General features: G+C 39.2%; 1 protein-coding gene across 1 annotated transcript in view; it reads left to right on the top strand.

The window, feature by feature from the left end:
* Positions 1–21,251, top strand: part of LOC127648021 (double C2-like domain-containing protein alpha) — a 40,049-nt gene that overhangs the window by 13,207 nt on the left and 5,591 nt on the right. The window contains exons 7-9 of the mRNA XM_052132581.1: positions 4,608–4,667; positions 15,296–15,480; positions 20,809–20,890. Coding sequence (XP_051988541.1) covers positions 4,608–4,667; positions 15,296–15,480; positions 20,809–20,890 — 327 coding nt within the window. The remainder of the gene's footprint in view (positions 1–4,607; positions 4,668–15,295; positions 15,481–20,808; positions 20,891–21,251) is intronic.

The following is a 21,251-nucleotide window of genomic DNA, read 5'->3' as shown; positions in this document are numbered from 1 at the left end:
AATCACTGGCTTCTGGCATGGCCATATGCGTGTTCATGATTGAGTTGAGTTCTGGCGGAAGGGTGACCTCTGACCTGACGCATGATGTAGGACGTATGGCGAAGACGTAGCGAAAGCTTAGGTTAGAATTGAAAAACGCGGAAGTGCAGCGGATAGAGCAAAACACAAAATGCCGGTCATGAATTAGAAGTCTAAAAAGAGACGTTTTGAAAGAAAAGGACTTTGATATAAGATTTCATATGTCGGGTCAGAGGTCATTCTTCCGCCGGAACTCAACTCTCTCATGAACTTGCGTACTGCTGTTGCCGAAAGCCAGTGATTATAGTTTATAAAAGTTATAAGCATGGATATTTTTCTTACAAAAACCCATCGTTTCACTTCATTAACCCCCTGGAGTCGTATGGATTTTATGATGGATGGATGCGCTTTTTGGAGCTTCAAAAACTCGGGTCCATTCAATGCCATTGCAAAGCTTGGAAGCCAGTATACAATTTTATATAACTCTGACTGTGTTCGGCTCAAAGAACAAAGTAATATACACCTAGGATAGCTTGAGGGTGGATAAATTTAAGTTTCGGGTTACCTATTCTATTGTCAACATACTAATACTAACATATTAATTAGAAATAAATAAAATAAGTCCAAACTTGTTACCTTTGAAGGAATTCCAGTGTGGATGCTGCTTCCTCTTGGTACTGCAAATTAAATATGTAAAACAAAGAGAACAATGCAGCAAGTCCAGAGAGAAAAGTTGGCTGCACACCCTCGCAGATTATTCGGCCTTCCAGGCTGATCATCCATCGTTTCATCCATTGCTCCGGATTATCACCTGGACCATAAAGGAATGGATAAATTCATGTTTATTCTATGATCTCAGGAGAGCTTGGTGTAGAAAAGGTAGTGAGAAATGAATACATTATTTTATAACCTGAAAAAGGCACACAATGTCATGTCTTACAAGATAACAAAACCTACAATATCTATATACAAATAAAAAAAGGAAAAGGAAAGCTTGTTTTAGTCTTTGTTTAACTTTAACTTTTAACGCTAAGCCAGCTTCCGAGAGGGAAAAAAAGTAAAAAAGTTAAGTATAGTGATTGTGTTGTAAAGACTCAAACTTGGCATTGATGAATAAAAATGTCCTCAAATTCAAACCAGCACAGTGTAATAAAACATGATTCAAAGACAGTAAACTCTAGAATGAAGCACATAAATATGAATCCTCTCATAATAGTAAAACTTGTGAGAGCCTTGTTTTAGTAAAACAAATTGCAGATATGTCTAATATGATATACTTACCAAGCAGGATCAAACGAGGACACACAGGCAGGTTACCCGTCTTTTCAAGGTCAGCAGGAGTGGCAGACATCTATTGTCAAAGATGACAATTTAAGACAACTGACAAATCTTAATGTGATACTTGCTGATAACTTTGATAATATTCTACAGAGGTAAAAGGCTTTTTGTACTCAGAACAGGAATAGTTTATCCAAAATGATCATTCTCTCATCATTTACTCACCTTTATGTTGATTCAAACTGGTATGACAAAAAATATGATATTTTGATTGGAGTAAATTATGAGAGGACTATCATGTTTGGTTGAACCATTCCTATACAGGTGTTCATTGTAAGAACTAAAGATAAACTTACATTTTCTTGAAGAATGAGTCCTTCTTGCTTTTCCGTGAAGTGAGCCATTAGGAGTTGAACAATGTGGTAAGATGAATCAATGGGTTCATCTTTGGAAAGGATTGACTTGACTTCGGAGTTGGTAGGCTTGCTTTTAAAAAACTCTACGATGCTCTTTCCACACTCCTCCATAGAAAGTTCGAGTGCACGCAGGACATTAATGTCAGTGAGAAGCTCAAAATGTGCGAACAGGCCTTTCTGAAAAAAGAGGTATGGCCACTTTTCCATCAACTCCGCAACAGAAGGTGCTGGCACAATATTTATTTGGCTTCATTGCAGGCAGAAAGTTGTCTCCATCAGTTTTTCTACTTCAGCTTTCTCAGCTCCCTTTGCACCTTCTCAACAGACTAGATGCTCCAGCTTCTGACGTTTAGTCTCAATGGAGACATCGCAGAGAAAACCTTCACGGCAGAGCTGACAAGGAAACATGTTGTAAAGAACAGATAGATTATCTAGTTAATAACTACCGAAGCCATCGATTCTCGTTAAAATACGTTATAAAATGGCTAAAACAGATGCAGTCACTGTCATGCTGCTAATAGGCCTAGTTCTGCGATCAAGCCAGCAGTGGTTTGCATTGGCACGTTTACAGAATTTAAAATTTTGTTCATACCTCACTTACCATTTACTGACAAAAAATAATAATTTGTACTTGGGCCCGTTTCATAAACACTCATAATTCAAAACTCAAACTTCATAATTCACTTGCATGCTTGACAGTACAAACGCGTTCTGAATGTACGTGCAAATCTTACCCATTCACTAACCGGCTTCTAATTAAAATTACAAAGGATTCACTGGATCTGTATTGTTATTTTATAAGTAGGCTACTTGATAACAGGGCGAATAAAATAAGCGCGAAGCGGCATATTACACCGGCAGATAATAATGTCTCTCATGGACCGAATGCGCACGTTAACATTAACTTACCACACAAGAAAAAAAAAATACTATTGATTTCGGTCATTCCCATTCATCTTTTACTTGGATAAAGTTTGGTAAAATATATGCAGGTTGAATGAAATTTAGGGATTCTTACCTGTGATAAAACGGCAGTATGACGGCAGTCTGAGCTCAATCTCACTCGGTCGATCAATTAGTTGCTTAAAACACATAATTTAATGGAGGCATCTGATTTAAATCACAGAAGCTTCATTAGATGTTTAAGATGTTATATTTTAAAGTAATAGCTCATTTAAAGATAATACAATAATAAATCGTTGCAAACCTACCTCATTCAGATAATCCAAAATGCCGCCTTGTGCACATTGGATGCAAATACAAATAGGGTATAATACTGTTAAATAACAGTGACAACTGCTGTTGATCGACCACGCAACCCGAAGTGAACAAGTCTTCCCATAATGCATTGTAAAAAAAAAAGCAACTTGCTGTTATTACATGAAAGCAGCATTTTGCTGTTAAATTTCCATGTAAATTTACAGGAATGTTTTACAGTGTGTAACATCACCATTTCTTCTAATAACACTGAAGAAACAAGTTCCCTCCATTCATCTATTATGCAGGTCTTCAGCTGCGCTGTTGTACAGGGCCTCCGTTGCTGTATATTGTGCTTTATAATGCACCACGCATCTTCAAATGGAGACAAGTCAGCACTGTAGGCAGAACAATCTAGCACCCGCTCTCTGCTTATGCAGCCATGCACTTGTAATCTGGGCAGTACGTGGTTTGGCGTTGTCCTGCAAGCACTTCTGAATGCACATGACCTCTGATCCCTCAGACGTTGTTGTCTTAAAAACCATAATTTGTCTGTAATGGATATCTTGACATGGGCTCGGGAATACTTTCAATTAGTTTTTGAAAAACACAGCCATCATGTTCTCCGGGCCAAAGAAGTAAAGGACTATTCAAGCTGTTATCAGCATCAGGTCCCAAAGCCAGTGTCTGTAATTGTGTGTGTGTGTGTGTGTCATTGCCCATGGCATAGGTTACTTGCACATCTGTGAGGGCAACATTAATGCATAAAGATATGAACACCTTTTGGAGCAACGTAAGCTGCCATCCAGATGCAGTCTTTTCCAGGGATGTCCCTGCATTTTCCAGCAGACTGCCCGGATTCCAAGTTCATGGCTGTGCAAGCAGAGTGAGTGTGCTAGATTGGCCTGCCTGCAGTCCTGACCTCTCTTCAATTGAGAATATGTGGCAGATTATGAAGCGATAGATATGGCAACAAAGGCCCTGTACAAATTGCCCTCTGCATAATGTATGAATGGGGTAAAATTCTGCTTGTTAAACCAAACAAACTTGTGTCTTCAATGTCCAAACGCTTAATAAGTGTTATTAGATGAAATGGTGATGTTTCAACCTTTTTGGAACATGTTGCAATCATCTGATTTGAAATTAGCATGTATTTAATAAAAAGACTATGAAATTCACATGGTAAAATGTCAAATAATGAGTTTTTGTAGTGCTTTCAATATAGCACAGGGTGAGTCTAATTTACAAATCACTTCGTTTTGTTTTCATTGCCATTTTGCTTGCTGTCCCAACTCTGAACATCTTTCAAATTATTTGATGCCCTTAACCTGCCAAACTTTGTCAAATCTAGTGATTATTTCATCCTCAAAAGCACTTGTTCTATCAACCTGAAACCTTGTAAGCACGACTGATTAAAAACCCTTTGTGCCTTTACTCCTGGAAATTGTGTAAGGTCAGCTAATCTAATCTAAGATTAGAGATTGTCAGAATGAGAACGTGCTCCCAGGTTTATTTGCAATTTTTTCATCATACGTGAATGGATACGTGAGTGTCTCTGAGGCTAATTTGTGTCTAGTCCTGTAAGAAACAAATACTTGTTTCAAGTAAGTAGCAAATACTTTAATACTACAGAGACTCAAATTGCAGAGGCTAACTTTATCTCTCATTTCTGTCTCTCTCTCTCGCTCTGTCTCCAAGTTTCCTTCCCCGACAGCCATGGGAGCAGCCCTGCGAGGGATTTCCTGTTACCTAAGAGAGGTACTCTACCCCAAAATTACCTGTTTTCTCTCCCTCTCTTTTTCTTAATTAAAAACAATTGATAAAGCACTGACGTTTCCGCATGCGAGTTTGTGATGAAATTTTTTATATTTCAAACTGATAATTGCCTGCTGATTAATGCTCTTACACTCTCAGCTGTTTTCACATTGGGATCTAAACTCATTTGCATTTCAATAAGAACATTGGGCACATTATAATAACTGGGACGAAAGAAATCGATTAGCAATTTCATTACGATTCAAAATTGTTCTCAACATGTTAGACACCCCACGATGTGAAATAGGCTAGCGTAAAGTAAAGATGACACATAGAGGATTATGAGAGGAGGACCGGGTCGGCTAAGGAAAGGGCAGGCATTTGGAGATGCGATTTGTGCATTTCGTGTTAAAGCAAATCCCTGCTCTGTCTGTCACCGAGAACGAATGTGATATCCATAAATAAAAGGATTAGCCAAACTGCATTGTGGGCCCCAGAGAGACGAGATACAATTTGTTCTATTTAACTTTGTGTTGTCCAGCACTTATGTTGCCAGTGACCAATGTTGACAATTTCACACACGTGAAGCATGAATAGAGAATGGTGAGACAGGAAAGGAAGAAAGAGAAAATTCAGATACTTCTCTTTTTTTTAAGAGATAGTTCCCTCAAAATTGAAAATTAATTTACTCAACCGCATCTGGTTCAAAACCTGTTTGACTTTCTTTCTTCCTTTGATAACAGGGCATGTTAGGCAGGCTGTAAAACTATGAAGTTGAATGGTGACCAGGAGCTGTCAAGCTCCAATAATGACAAAAAGCAAAACAAAAGTACCATAACAGAAATCTATATTACTCATGAGCTAAAGTATATTACAGGTCTTCTGAATGTGAATCAAACTGGAGAGATATGGGGAGGGGAAGATTATCAGTGAATAACAACTTCAATTTTAGTCATTTTCTTACACAAAGTTATCGACAGTGTGAATTTTTTACATGTTTTTTTTTTTATTTTAGAATGTATTCAATATTTATGTGACAGGTCTCTTACTATTTTGAAGGAGCCAGGTGAACAGTCCACGTAAATCTTTATTTTCCCAGTTTGCAGTTTTGCTTTTTAGCACAATGTAAATGTACTGCCCTTTTGTCCCTCTCCATCTGTTACTGCAACACAAAACAGCTGTTAGAGGTGATTTGCCACAGGTGTCCATCCTTACTGTTCTTCCTCTCCTGGCCTAGCTCTCCACAGATGTCGCTCGGCCACGCCTACATCACCAGAGTTTCATTGTGTCAAATTAATACATTTTCGTCAATTTTACTCAGACAAAAATGGCATATCAATTTAGTCAACAAAACTAACAAACTTCAAAACATTTGTATATTTCAGACCAAACAAAATATTTCAGACCAAACTTTAACTAAATACTAAAATATTGTAACAAATTTATAAACTAATACTTCAGTATGTAATGAATATACAAACTTTTTAGCTGCCATGGTGATTGCAGAACTTTAATTTTTATGCGAACAATTCCTTTAATACATTCTTTATTTTATATTCATCTTATTTTCTATCCCTCCCTCTCTCTCTCTCTCTCTCTCTCTCTCTCTCTCTCTCTCTGTTTCTCAGCTCTTTCATTGATAAAGTGATCGAAGATAAATTTGAGAGGACAGATGAAGCACAACACTTGAAAGCACCAGAAATTTCAGGGGACAAGAATAAAAACAGTTTCAAAGGAAGTGAAAAGATGAGGGAGGTTTATGTGAAAAAAGGTACAGCCACAGGCACAGACAGAAAAGATGAAGGGAGGGAGAGGTTACAGGGTTATGAATGGACAGAGGGTGCCGGATGAGAGATAGACAACACATTCGTGGACCTCTGGAGGAAGAGAACTAGAACTGACAGGGGAAAACTGCTGAACTGCTTTGAGGGATCACAAAGACAGAGAGAGTTATTGTTCAGGGGCTGGGTTGAAAAAGTAAAGCATGCAGAATGAAAGCAGCGCTAAATATTAGAGGGAAATAATTGGAAATTAAAGTCAACTGTGGAGGAAGAACAGAGAGAATTAGGGAGAGACTCATATCATGGTTGATATTTGGAAATTGCGAGATTATTGGCCAATATGTACAATTAACAGCAGTGGTAATTTACATGTTTATACGGGACATGTTCTTTCAATAAAAACAGCAAGATGGTGTGCTGTGGAAAGTTAATAGCATACAGATATGTTAAGATGAGTTTTTAAAAGTTAACTTTTTTAACTTGACATGGCAAAAATGCAGCACTCATTAATAAATGCTGCAAAAAAAAAGAATTGTTAGTTTATGATACCTAATGCATCTACTAATGTTAATGAATAGAACCATATTGTAAAGTGTTACAATTACAAAAAAAAAAAAAAAATGAAATTGTTAAAACAATGAAGGCCCCTAACAGTTCGAAAACCTGTCCACAGCTTTGTCAATGGACAATGCACATTTTCTCTAATTTCATTATTTTTTCAAACTTTTTAGTGAATTTTAGTAAATATTGTAAAAAGTGTTCATTGAATTTTTGTAAAGGCGATTGTAACAACGTTCATAAAAGAAGAAAGCAGGTGGCGGGTCGACGTATCCTGCTTTTTTACACTCTCAAACAAAAAAACAGCCTTAAATCGGGCTTTCCGCCACACACACTCTAATGCAGAGTTTACACTACACGATTTTCATTCGCCGACAGTTTTGTGGAGATTGCCGACAAAAGCCAGAAATCATAGGCAAATCAGAGCTTGTTGCCGTGAGAGACGGACACAATGTATGAATTATCAAAGACGCGATCTGAGAAAAATGCTGACATGTCGCCGATGTCAGTGAGATATCTAGCATTTTAAATATCTGGTCCTGTCTGCGATTCCAAATTGCACAATGTGAAACGTGTTTTGACTGAATACAAATGCAGCATTGACCTACAGCCAATGAGAGAGCAAGAAACGGGACACGGGAAGTTTCATTGGGAGGAGTCGTGATGTACCTGCAACAGAACATCAACTAGCATGGCTGCAGAACAGACAATCCTTTCTGCCCACGTCTCCCCAACCATTCCCTCCTCCATAGACTTTCTTCTTCTTTTTTGACTTTTCACTGTAAATCAGTGCACAAACAAAGTGTATCACAAGCTTCTTGCGGTCTGCCATTATCAAAAACCCGGCCCGAGAATGCCTACTCACGTGTAATCTTGCGTAGTTCTCATATCACATTGGAGTCCAGGCAGAGTCGTCGGGGATTCATCAATAGTGAAATGTTTTGTAATGTGTTCACCCCTGTCACCGATTCATCGTGTAATTTGAAAACCCTACGACTTCCACGCAGGGCTGGATTGGGAAGAGAAATCGGCCTGGGATTTGACATGGCAAATGGCCCAACCGTTGAGCGGGAGGGTGTTCGCTGTCCTTTTCTGCTTATCGCGGTGCCGTTTTGTGGTCCGTTCTGCATAATGCGGCAGTTCATTGTTGCTTATCGCGGCCCATTACGCACGTTTCGCGGCCGAACCACCGGCCGGCTCAGTTCTCACGATTGACATTCCGCCCCTGATCGGCCCAAAAGTGCATCGGCCCACCTGGAAAATGCCCGGTATGCCAGATTACCAGTCCAGCCCTGCTTCCATGACAAGACAGACAGTTGTGTAATATGAACAGTACCACAATCAGACGTCTTTGAAAGTCGTGTAGTGTGTAGGAGGCATAACTCGACTTCAGCGTAATACTCAAATGCACCAACACGCAAAAAGGACAGGCGTGTCAGTCTCTCTCCCTTCTCCGGTGCTTGGCTTCATTTAAAACTCTCCCGCACCCTCACTAGAACAAGAAACAAGTGTTAGACTCATTATAAACAGGTGGCAAGCCTTACCATTCTCATCTCCCGGTCTCGGTCTCCATTCACACACTAACGCTCGACCACACCCCCCGTCACCACAGTGACATCTCTTTTGCTATCATTAAATTGATATATAATAGAATAGAATAGAATAGAATAGGCTATAATGTAATAGAATAGAATAGAATAGAATAGGCTATAATAAAATGTAATAGCCTATGATATAATAGAATAGAATTTAATAAAGGTTTTTCGAAGACTATCTCAGCTCTGTTGGTCCATACAATACAAGTGAATGATGACCAGAACTTTGAAGGTCCAAAAAGCACATAAAGGCAGCATAAAATTAATCCATAAAACTCCAGTGATTAAATCCATGTGTTCAGAAGCAATATAAGTGTAAGTTAGAAACAGATGTATTTTTAAATCCTTTTTACTATAAATTTCCACTTTCACACTCTTCTTCTTTTGTTTTTGGTGATTTGCATTCTTCGTGCATACAGTATTGCCACCTACTGGGAATGGAGAAAAATGTATAGTAAAAAAGGACTTAAATATTGATCTGTTTCTTACTCACACCTACCATATCACTTCTGAAGATATGGATTTAACCACTGGAGTCTTATGGATTACTTTTATGCTTATTTTAATTGATTTTTGGAGATTCAAAGTTCAGGCCACAATCCACTTGCATTGTATGGACCTACAGAGCTGAGATATTCTTCTAAATATCTTCATTTGCATTCAGCAGAAGAAAGAAAGTCATACACATCTGGGAAGGCATGAGGGTAAATGATGAGAGAATTAATAAACATTTTGTGAACTATCCTTTAAAGAAACTCATTTTGGTGACCACTACAGAGTGCATACCCCAGGGACAAAAAAATCTTACAGCCACAGACAAGATTTATGGTGCAACAGTCACAATATTTATTTCAAGCTCTTGATTTGGTGTCATGACTGACACACATACAGATTATGGTGGAGGCTGATGACTGCTGCCACACCATCTGCCAGCTAATCAGGCAAATCTGAATCTGAAAGCTGTGCGACTGTGTGTATGTGTGTGTGCAGTCCTGGTTTCATTGTGCACCTGTTTACCTGCTGGTAACTTCCCCTCATTGTCATTAGTGAGTCTGCATGATGAGGGTCATTAGTTTGAAACTTCAATAGAACACAGCAGCCAAAAGCCAAGGCAATTCAAGCTAAAAGATTTAAACCCACACTAAATTCATTTATCCCATTCAGAAATGCTATTGGCAATTTATTTTGTCGAAGAAAGTTGCGCTGCTGTAAGGAAATCCACTGCTGCTCTGCCATCTGCTACACTGTAGCTAATTCATCCAAAGCCCTTAAATGACTAAAACATTGCAGGATTTTCTTTACTACTTTTTATGTGAAGTTTGTACAATGAGGCGTGTAAAAATCATTTAGCTAAATTTTAAATAAATAAATATTGTTGGCAAAATTTGCATCACTAGTGTCACCAAAAAAGATTTCCAGAACACTTCACTTCCATTCTTCAGCAAATTGATATTCCTGCCCCAAACTCAGGTCAGTGGATGAGTCAACGTTGCTGTCTCAGACAGATCTGGATGCTCAAACAAACAGAACAATGTTTTTTATAGTGCCACAGAGCCAGTGTTTACATTTCTTGAACAAAAATCAACCTACAAAGGGATCACTTAATCTCTGCCGCCTGCTGCAGTTATCTTTGCATATTAAAGGGATAGTTCACCTGAAAATGAAAATTCTCTCATCATTTGCTCACCCTCATACCATCCCAGATGTGTATTACTTTCTCTCTTCTGCTGAACTCAAACAAAGATTTTTTTAGAAGAATATCTAATCTCTATTGGTCCATATAATGCAAGTGAATGGCGGCCGGAACTTTGAAGCTCCAAAAAGCACATCAAGGCAGCATAAAAGTAATCCATATTCAAGTCCTTTTTCACTATAACTTCTTCTCCCTGCCCAATAGGTGGCAATATGCACAAATAATGTGAATTGCCAAAAACAAAAGAAGAAGAATGTGAAAGTGTAGATATATAGTAAAAAAAAAGGACCTAATTATTTTTTTTGTTAATCTGCATATTGCTTCAGAAAATATATATTCGATATACACTCACCTAAAGGATTATTAGGAACACCTGTTCAATTTCTCATTAATGCAATTATCTAATCAACCAATCACATGGCAGTTGCTTCAATGCATTTAGGGGTGTGGTCCTGGTCAAGACAATCTCCTGAACTCCAAACTGAATGTCAGAATGGGAAAGAAAGGTGATTTAAGCAATTTTGAGCGTGGCATGGTTGTTGGTGCCAGACGGGCCGGTCTGAGTATTTCACAATCTGCTCAGTTACTGGGATTTTCATGCACAACCATTTCTAGGGTTTACAAAGAATGGTGTGAAAAGGGAAAAACATCCAGTATGCGGCAGTCCTGTGGGCTGAAAATGCCTTGTTGATGCTAGAGGTCAGAGGAGAATGGGCCGACTGATTCAAGCTGATAGAAGAGCAACTTTGCCTGAAATAACCACTCGTTACAACCGAGGTATGCAGCAAAGCATTTATGAAGCCACAACACGCACAACCTTGAGGCGGATGGGCTACAACAGCAGAAGACCCCACCGGGTACCACTCATCTCCACTACAAATAGGAAAAAGAGGCTAGAATTTGCAAGAGCTCACCAAAATTGGACAGTTGAAGACTGGAAAATGTTGAATGGTCTGATGAGTCTCGATTTCTGTTGAGACATTCAGATGGTAGAATCAGAATTTGGTGTAAACAGAATGAGAACATGGATCCATCATGCCTTGTTACCACTGTGCAGGCTGGTGGTGGTGGTGTAATGGTGTGTGAGATGTTTTCTTGGCACACTTTAGGCCCCTTAGTGCCAATTGGGCATCGTTTAAATGCCACGGCCTACCTGAGCATTGTTTCTGACCATGTCCATCCCTTTATGGCCACCATGTACCCATCCTCTGATGGCTACTTCCAGCAGGATAATGCACCATGTCACAAAGCTCGAATCATTTCAAATTGGTTTCTTGAACAAGACAATGAGTTCACTGTACTAAAATGGCCCCCACAGTCACCAGATCTCAACCCAATAGAGCATCTTTGGGATGTGGTGGAACGGGAGCTTCGTGCCCTGGATGTGCATCCCACAAATCTCCATCAACTGCAAGATGCTATCCTATCAATATGGGCCAACATTTCTAAAGAATGCTTTCAGCACCTTGTTGAATCAATGCCACGTAGAATTAAGGCAGTTCTGAAGGCGAAAGGGGGTCAAACACAGTATTAGTATGGTGTTCCTAATAATCCTTTAGGTGAGTGTATATGGAGTCATATGGATTACTTTTATGCTGCCTTTATGTGATTTTTGGAGCTTCAAAGTTTTGATCACCATTCACTTGCATTGAACAGACCGACAGAGCTAAAATGTTCTTCTAAAAATCGTAATTTGTGTTCTGCTGAAGAAAGTCATACACATCTGGGATAGCATGAGGGTGAGTAAATGATGAGAGAATTTTCATTTTTAGGTGAATTATCCCTTTAAACTAGGATTGAAGAAAGTATTTTAACATAAAACAAGACACTTCAGCTTTTATGCAAATTTTGAATCCAGTTTCTATATTTGCTTATCACATCTCATGCAAATAATGAACGTGATATTCTTTCTTCTAGTGGTAAGTATGCATTTTCACCTTAACATTGCATATTTATCAGCCTACCCTCCTGCGAACAGCATATATCTGAAAATGCCACTAAAACTTTCAAGTGAGACACCGCAACAATTGAAACTGACCGCAATATCTAAGTGGTGATATTTTAGCATAGTTGACCTCATACGGCAGTGAATTACTGTATATGTGCAGCTATTTTGTCTGTCTCTCAAGCATTAGACACAAAGGCTGCTCTCCTCGCTGTTTGTGTTATGAGTTGTCTGTTTATAAAGCAGAGGTCACCCCTCTGTCTACCCACTATCTGTATGTGTCTCCTCACTGTTAAATTAATGAACGTTTGGCAACACTACTTTCACTCAATAGAACTCTCCCACTCTCTCTCTCTCTCTTCCCTCACACACACTATCTGTATCTGTCCACACACAATTACATTATTGAAACATCACACTTGCCAACAAACAGGTTTGGCTTGGCATGCTTCTCTCTAATGGGCATACACACCCACACCCCCCACACAAACACACACACACAGACACACACACACACACAACGTGGCAGATAGGGCTGTAAGGGGAATTTCAGAACGCAAGGTAAAGAACTAGAAATAACAAGACCCTTTTTAGAAAAACAAACAGGGGGAGAGAGACACTGTGATGACTAGCCTATTGATCCGGTCTTTTTTGCTCAAATATTGAGGGTGCGACAAGGAAAGGGAGAGAGACAGACAGCTAAACACAAAGAAGGGCAGCGTTAGGGAAAGAGAGACAGGTATAAAATATAACACCTCCATATCTAAGGATTGTTGCTCACTTTGTTTTTATTTGAAAAGCTATTACAGTTTCTTCAAAATGTAAAGTAACATTATTATATCAAAGCAAAATGTGAAAACGTTAGATCACTGGGTCATTCCTTTCTTTCTTCTGTGAACACAAAAGGATTTATGTTATAGGCAGAATGTTAGCCTCAGTCAGCCATTCATTTTTATTTTCCAAACAATGAAAGTGAATGGTGACTGAGGGTGTTTTTCTGCCTATAACATAAATCCTTTTGTGTTCCGGAGAAGAAAAAAGTCATACAGATCTGGAACTACATGAGGGTGATTAAATTATGACAGAATATTAATTTTGGGGTGAATTAGCCCTTTAAGCATGAAATCCAAAATAGTTTTTATTTTTTGTTTCCTCTCTGTTTCTACATTAATCTAACCCCTTTTTTTTTTTCAAAATTAAGTTCTTGTCTATCTGACCCAAAGTGTAATCAAAACAAACATTATTAATGTGTACAGATGGATCATCAAATATTTAACATAAATATTGTTGTTCTTTCAGTGTAAGTGTTATATATCCAGAGACACACTTGAGCTTTCAGTGAATGCATTAATAATGTGCATCCAAATAAGCTTCTCTCAAGCCTTAATAACGTGTGTGTGAGTGTGAGTGTGAGCATTTCACCAAATCAGTTAATTATGTCTCATTAGGTCTACATATTTCACACAACCCTGAAGAAGCTTTGGTAAGATCCCGTTTGCCCCATTGAAAGCCACCGAAGCTGAGCTGAGCTCAAATGGACCAGGAAGAGAGAATGATAAATGACTGTCTGTGTGTGGTAGTGGATGAATCTGAACATACAATTCTTCAGAGAGCAACTGCAGAGGACTGTGAGATGACAAAGATTGTGTACAAATGCACATTATGCGTTTTCAATACGAAATTCAATTTTGAAGAAACCTCAAATTGTATTAGAATCGTTGTTTGCATTTTAAGGAAATTATTTGCAGGAGACAGGAACTTTACATGAACAGTTGCAATGAATAAGTAGAGTAAGAGGTCTCTTTTTCACCTCTCTTAATCAACTTTTTCACTTGTTCATTTCAATTGTACTCTGGTGTGACGAATTTACTTTAAAAACAAATAAATAAATACATTTAGGTAATCTCTCAATTGAAGGAATATTCTGGTCTCAATGCAAATCAAGCTCAATAAACAGCATTTGTGTCATGTTTATTACCACAAAAATTATTTTGACTCGCCCCTCGTTTATAAAAGTGAATGGAGGTGAATGGAGCCAGTCCATTAACATTAAAACACACACTGTTTCAAAAGTATAGACATAAGATGCAAACATTATACATGTAAACATGATGCTAGTGTGATAAAATCACTTAATATCCTTGTCTGTGTAAAGTTGATCCAATATTACAACTTTGCTGTCATGGCAACGAAACCCTGTAATCTCGGTATTAGATAAAAATGAACACAGATAAGGTTAGTAAGCAATTTTGGCACACTAAAATCATGTTATAATGTATAATGTTTACATCTTGTGGCTGTACTTTTACAACAAGGTGTATTTTAATGTTTATGGACCAGCTCTATTTACTTTCATTGTAAGTGCCTTTCTGTAACCATTAAGTCGAAAATGTTTTTAGTAGAAATGAACATTATGCCACTAAATCTGTTAATTGAGCTTAACTTGTACTGAATATTCCTTTAATATGAGACCATTAAAAAAGCATAATAATAACATTAAAATACAATTATAATACATTGCTTTTTAAAGAAGTTATTAAAAATTGAAAACACAATTTAAATAAATAACATTATGTATATGGACAAGACCTGCATGCTGTCATACAAGCAATTAATGAAAATATGAGAAATAAATATTTGCCAACTTAATTGAGGATTGCGAAATTAGATGTCAACTGTTCAAATACATAGTTGTAGTGTCAAATTACAGTAATACCATAAAATGCCAAGACCAGCTGTTTATAATTATCCAACATACTGAACATTCTCTGATTTTACCCTGAGGAAGTTCTTATAGTTGGTTCAGTTGTATGCAGTGTGCTGAGTCTCCTAGTCAGTCACTTTTAATACAGATGATTAATTTGATCAAAAATTATTTTAAAAGTGTATTATTCTTTCACATTCATTCTCTCATGACATCTGAAATATCTTACCCTCCACTCACCATTTTCCTTTGCATGTCAGGGTAAATCAACTTCTCCATTCTCTATCATTCCTTCATTTAATAGTCTTTGAATCTTCTCCCTTACAGTTCAATATTTCATTTGTTCTCTCTGCAGTGGGAGAATGAACAGCTGACCAGTTTGGAAGAAAGAGGCCGCCTGTTGCTTTCACTGCAGTTCCTGTCCCCGCCTGCAGATGAAGAAGGAGAGGGCCGGCAATGGGGCTTGTGTGTCGGAGTGAAACGCTGTGCCCATCTGGCCGCCATGGATGTGAATGGTTTCTCAGATCCCTATGTCAAAATGTGAGATTTCTTCCACAATTCATGCAAAAGTTACTGGCTTTCCATATAGTCATAACAGGAGTTGGTAATTAGGTTTGGTAAGTGATTCAGTTACACCAGTCCCATGTTCACATATGTAATGTTTACAAGTTTTGGTTATACGTTTGGAACAGTGTGTTAAATATTTATTCTCGTTGATGTACACTCTCCCTCCTCAATAGACTTTTACATTGTAGGTGCTTTAATGTACACATTTTTGTTTTGTCTTTGTTTTTTACAAACAAGCAAGTGCACAAAGAGCATTACAGTGAGACACAAAATATAAAACAAGGTAAGAGTGTAAATAGACATACAAAAAATAGGACACATAACATAGAATGGTGTATGTACATGTGCAAGTGGTAATGTATGTGCAAGGTAGGGGTATGTACAGTTATTGAATTAAATATGAGTGATTTTACATATGTAAATGGCATATTTATTCATTATTGCACTATGGGAGACCTGAAGGCAGTTTAATTGTTCATGTGGTAAATGGCCTGAGGGTAAAAACTGTTCTTGTGCCTGGTTGTCCTGGCGCTGAGTGCTCTGTTGCACCAACCAGAGGGCAACAGTTCAAAAACGGAGTGGGTAGGATATGTGGGGTCCAGAGTGATTCTACCTGCATGTTTCGTCACTCTGGAGACATACAAGTCTTGGAGAGTGACACCAATAATCCTCTCCGCAGTCCTGATAGTCTGTTGTAGTTTCCTTCTGTCTGATTTGGTGGCTGAACCCAACCAGACAGTGACTCAATGATGGCTGAGTAGAACTGTCTCATCAGCTCCAGTGGCAGGCTGAACTTCCTCAGCTGTCTTCACAATGAGTCTATGTGGGTGTCCCACTTCAGGTCCTGCGAGATGGTAGAGCCTAGAAACCTGAATGACTCCACTGCTGCCAGTGATGTTCAGGATTGTTTGGTTGGGGGGAGGGGGGATTTCTCCTGGAGTCCTCTATCATCTCCACTGTTTTGAGCATGTTTAGCTCAAGGTTGTTGTGACCGCACCAGACAGCCAGCAGTTCAACCTCCCGTCTGTATGCAGACTCGTCACCATCGCGGATTAAGCCAATGACCGTGGTGTCATCTGCAAACTTCAGGAGCTTGACAGAGGGGTCCTGTGCAGTGCAGTCATTCGTGTACAGGGAGAAGAGAGTGCACCAGTGCTAATAGTAAGGGTCCCGGATGTGATTTTCCCCAGTCTCACTAACTGCTGCCTATCTGTCAGAAAGCTGGTTGTCCACCGACAGATTGGGGTGGGTACAAAGAGCTGGGTCAATTTAGTTCCTTCAAGTAGGCCAAAACCAGTGCCTCAAATGACTTCATGACCACAGATGTGAGAGCGTCTAGTCTGTAGTCATTAAGTCCTGTGATTTGTTTTTTGGGGGGACCGGAATGATGGTGGACCATTTGAAGCAGCGGGGAACTTCATACTTCTCCAGTGATCTATTGAAAATCTGTGTGAAGATGGGGGCCAGCGTGTCAGCACAGACTTTGAGACAGGCCTGAAGCTTTCCTAGTCTTTTGTTTTCAGAAGACCCGGCACACATTCCCCTCACAGACTATAAGTGCAGGTTGATTAACATGGGGGTTCCAGGAGGTGTTGGTGTGTGTGAACTGAAGATCAGTTTGGGGGAGGGGTGTGAGACTGGGCTTTTCAAACCTGCAGTAAAACACATTCAGTTCATCAGCCATTTTTTGATTCTCTACTGAGCGAGTGGGAGGTGTCTTATACTTGGTAATGTTTTCATGCCTTGCCACACAGATGCAGGATAATTGGCTGAAAACTGTTTTTTTTCAGCGTTTCAGAGTAGCTTCTTTTAGACACTGATTTCCTTGGTCAGTGTGTTTCTGGCCTGGTTGTACAATATTTTATCCCAACTTCTGTAAACATCCTCTTTTGCATGACAAAGCTGTCTGAGTTTTCCTGTAAACCATGGTTTTCGTTATTGAATGATAAAAATGACCTAGTAGAGATGCACATATTCTCACAGAAACTGATATATGATGTCACAGTATCTGTGAGCTCGTCCAGGTCTGTGGCTGCAGCTTCAAAAACACTACAATCAATGCATTCAAAGCAGGCTTGTAGTTCCAGCTCTGCTTAATTTGTCCAACTCTTTACACTCCTTATTACAGGCTTGGCTGATTTTATTTTCTGCTTGTACTGTAGGTCGGGAGAACCAGGCAGTGATCAGATAGTCCCAAAGCTGCACGTGGGTCAGAGCAATATACATCCTTTACAGTGGTATAACAGTGGTCCAGTGTATTTCTTTCTCTGGTGGGGCATGTGATGTGTTGTTTGTGTTTTGTCAGTTCACAGGGGAGGTTAGCTTCATTAAAATTTCCCAGAATAATGATAATAATGTCTGGGTGTTTTTGCTCTGTATCTGTGATCAGCCAGCTACTGCAGGGCTGTGTTCATGCATGCTTGTGGCGGGATGTACACACTCACTAGAATAAATGAGGAAAACTCCTGTGGCGAGTAGTTGATGAAGAGCGCTTCTAAATTAGGACAGTGAATCTCTACAATTCTGTTACATCTGTACACCAAATTATGTTGATGTAAAAGCATGTTCCACCGCCTCTCGATTTCCCAATGATTCCGCAATGTGATCCGCTCTGAACAGCTTGAGGAATATAGAGGAATATAGATGTGCATCAAAAAAGTAATGTGAATGTGCCTCAACAAGCCATGTGAATATGTAATTCGCTCAGAGAATATCATCAATATCATTGCATGAAATGCTCATTGCTCTGGTTATACCCTCCCATCAAAATGATTGGCTGAACATGATTTCTCCCAGAACTGTCTGGCATGCTTTTACACTTAGATATACTTTAAAGGGGTCATACCATGAGGAATTACATTTTCCTTGATATTTTGACATAAGACATGTACAAGACAAGTCATATATCTCACGCCACTTTTAAAAGACGCAGTGTCAATTTACAACTCAGAAAAGGAGACCATCTCTTTCATTCAGCTGCTGTGCCTGTTGCTGTTTTTAACACAAACTTCTGGTTCTTGCGCCCATCTGTGCTATTTTTAATTGTTGGTGTCTGTAAACATGCACTAGATAGACATCTTTGACTGGTGTGATGCGTTTCCAGCAATGTGCACCTCAGTGCAGGCGAGACCGTTTGCGTGTGTGTCACCATGCTTTGGATTATGTATGTGCGTCATGTGGACTTCAGCGTTTTTCAGCGTGGATTGTATGTTTATTTTTTTTTACTCATATCAGCCTGGATTGCTTGTAAACCAGTCATGATGCAATTCAAGCTTTTCAAAGGAACTGTTATAGAAGGATGGGGCAGATAAAAACACTATTTGACCTGATTGCCGGACTGGGGATGGTGGTGCGACGGGAGAGAGATCGTCTACAGTCAGCCAAGCGTCATGTGTGTGTTTGTGTCTTTTTGTTTACGTTTATCCATTAAACTATTATTTATATTGTAAAGCAGGTTCTCGCCGGTTCTTGCCTCCTCCTTTCCCTTATAGCCCTTATATCCCTTTACACTGACACACACATGACTGTCAGCTGACCGTAGACGATCTCTCTCTCAACCCACCACAATCTGCAGTTGGCCTTTATCCCTCTCAGAGGCTCAATTAGCCTGATAAGGGACCGGGTGTGTATAATCACGACCCGGCCCCGCCCTCCGCCCTGTCACACACTTTAAACCTCCAAAAACCATAGATAGTCATAGTAAAAGTAATCCATATGACTCCAGTGGTTTAATGAATGTCTTCTAAAGTGATACAATCACTTTAAGTGAGAAATGGATCAATATTTAAGTCCTTTTCAATATAATTGTTTACATCAGGTCGCTCTCCACTCTGCGTTCATGAGGGGACAGAGTTAGAGTGTTGGCAAGTTTAAATGTAAGCAAAACCGTTTCATCTGTTGTAAACAAACCGAGCTGCACTTCCAGTTTTATTGCGTCAGTTCTCGTGTGAACATGCCAACGCACTTACGTTTCGCGAGAGGCTGCATGAACTAGGTCCTCTCATGAATGCGCATTGGAGAGTGACCAAAAGTAAACAATTATAGTGAAATATTAAATATTGATCTGTTTCTCACATAAGCGATCATATCACTTTAGAGGACATTAATTAAACTAAAGAGTCTTATGGATTACATTTATGCAGCCTTTATGTCCTTTTTTTAACCCTCAAAGTTCTGGTCACCATTCACTTACATTGTATGGACCAACAGATCTGAGATGTTCTAAATTATAGAAATCACTAATTATTTTTGTGATATTCCAATTTTTGTAAACATGACTAATGATGCTGTGTTGTGCTGATTGGGATTCTCAAATAAACAGAGCAATATTTTGATAGCACCACAGAGCCACAGCATTACACTTTTCACAGAAATCTACCTACTATATATTTAGGCTTATAGTTCTCTCCGCATATTAAGCCGAGATAGGAGAACATATTCTACTATTATAATATTATAAAATTAAACGCTTTAAGTTGCATTCAAACTGGAATATTCCTTGAAGCACAGAGTCCAGAGTGACATGCTGAGAAAGATTCTTTGTTTGGATCTTGAAGCCTCCGGAGAAACTTACAAAAAGGAAAAATAAAACAACAAAAGTGCAAAGGAAATAGAATGCAGGTTTGGAAGAGATAGTGCCTTAATACTAGTTCTCTTTAGAATAAGAAGTGGAGAGAGTGCAGGAGATAGTGGAGAGAGAGGGAAAGAGATGTTAAATGGATAGATACTGTAATATGACTAAAAACAAACTCTTTCCTCTGATGTGTCTCTGCTTCGCTCTCTCTCATTTGTGCCCCCCTCTAATCTCTCATTATTTTTCTCACATCATGTATTAAAATACATGCTCCCAAACAGTTCTTCCTCCTCAGGAAAAATGGCATACGAACAGACAGGACCCCCACCCACGCTCACATCCCTTCCAGTCACTTTCTCCCTCCACTCCTTTCACAGATACACACACATATGCATTCTCCCTTTTTCCCAGGATCATAGCCATATTCTAACTGTGCCTTTAGTGTATTTGTGTGCATGTGTTGTCTGTTCGAGTTTTAGGGGAGGGTAAGTAAGGGATAACAGGAGTACAAAAAGCAAATACTATTTTTATGGAAGCCTGTGGGATGTCACCGTAAAAGCTGAAAAGGAAATAGCTTTGTGTGTGTGTGTGTGTGTGTGTATGACAGTAGTGGCAGCGATGCATCTTTTTCTCAACTTGTTTTAATCTCTGTTCCTCCTAACCCTTTTCTTCCTACACCCACTTTGGATATCCCTCACTATGTTCCTTCATCTACCATTCTCTGCTAGATATCTGAAGCCAGATGTGAAGAAGAAATCCAAACACAAAACCGCAGTGATTAAAAAGACCCTTAACCCGGAATTCAATGAGGTATGGATCTGTTTGATGAACTGGCAGGGAGTACAACACACTCATTTCATTACGCGTGTGTATGTGCATGTACACGCACCTCATAAACGTTCACTGTGAGTGCTAATGAGATGTCTGGTCCAATCTTTCCATTTTCATTGCTCTGCATCTTGGTCATTTCAAATTCCCACAAGACCTTTTTCTGAACGCTCGATCCACTTTGACTTTCATTGCTATTTTGTACATTTCTAATTTTTGTCAGGTCTCTGTTTTACTCGGACTCTCCATCCTCTCTCTCTTTCCTCCTTCCCGTCTGTCTCACACTTTCTCTGTCATGTGGGTGGCAAGCCATCGCTAGAAAGGCTAAGTGTTTTGTTTCCAT

Source organism: Xyrauchen texanus, chromosome 8 (genome assembly GCF_025860055.1).
Source record: "Xyrauchen texanus isolate HMW12.3.18 chromosome 8, RBS_HiC_50CHRs, whole genome shotgun sequence".
Lineage (NCBI taxonomy): Eukaryota > Metazoa > Chordata > Actinopteri > Cypriniformes > Catostomidae > Xyrauchen > Xyrauchen texanus.
The sequence above is the reverse complement of the archived record's forward strand: the minus strand, read 5'-3'. Positions and strand labels throughout refer to the sequence as shown.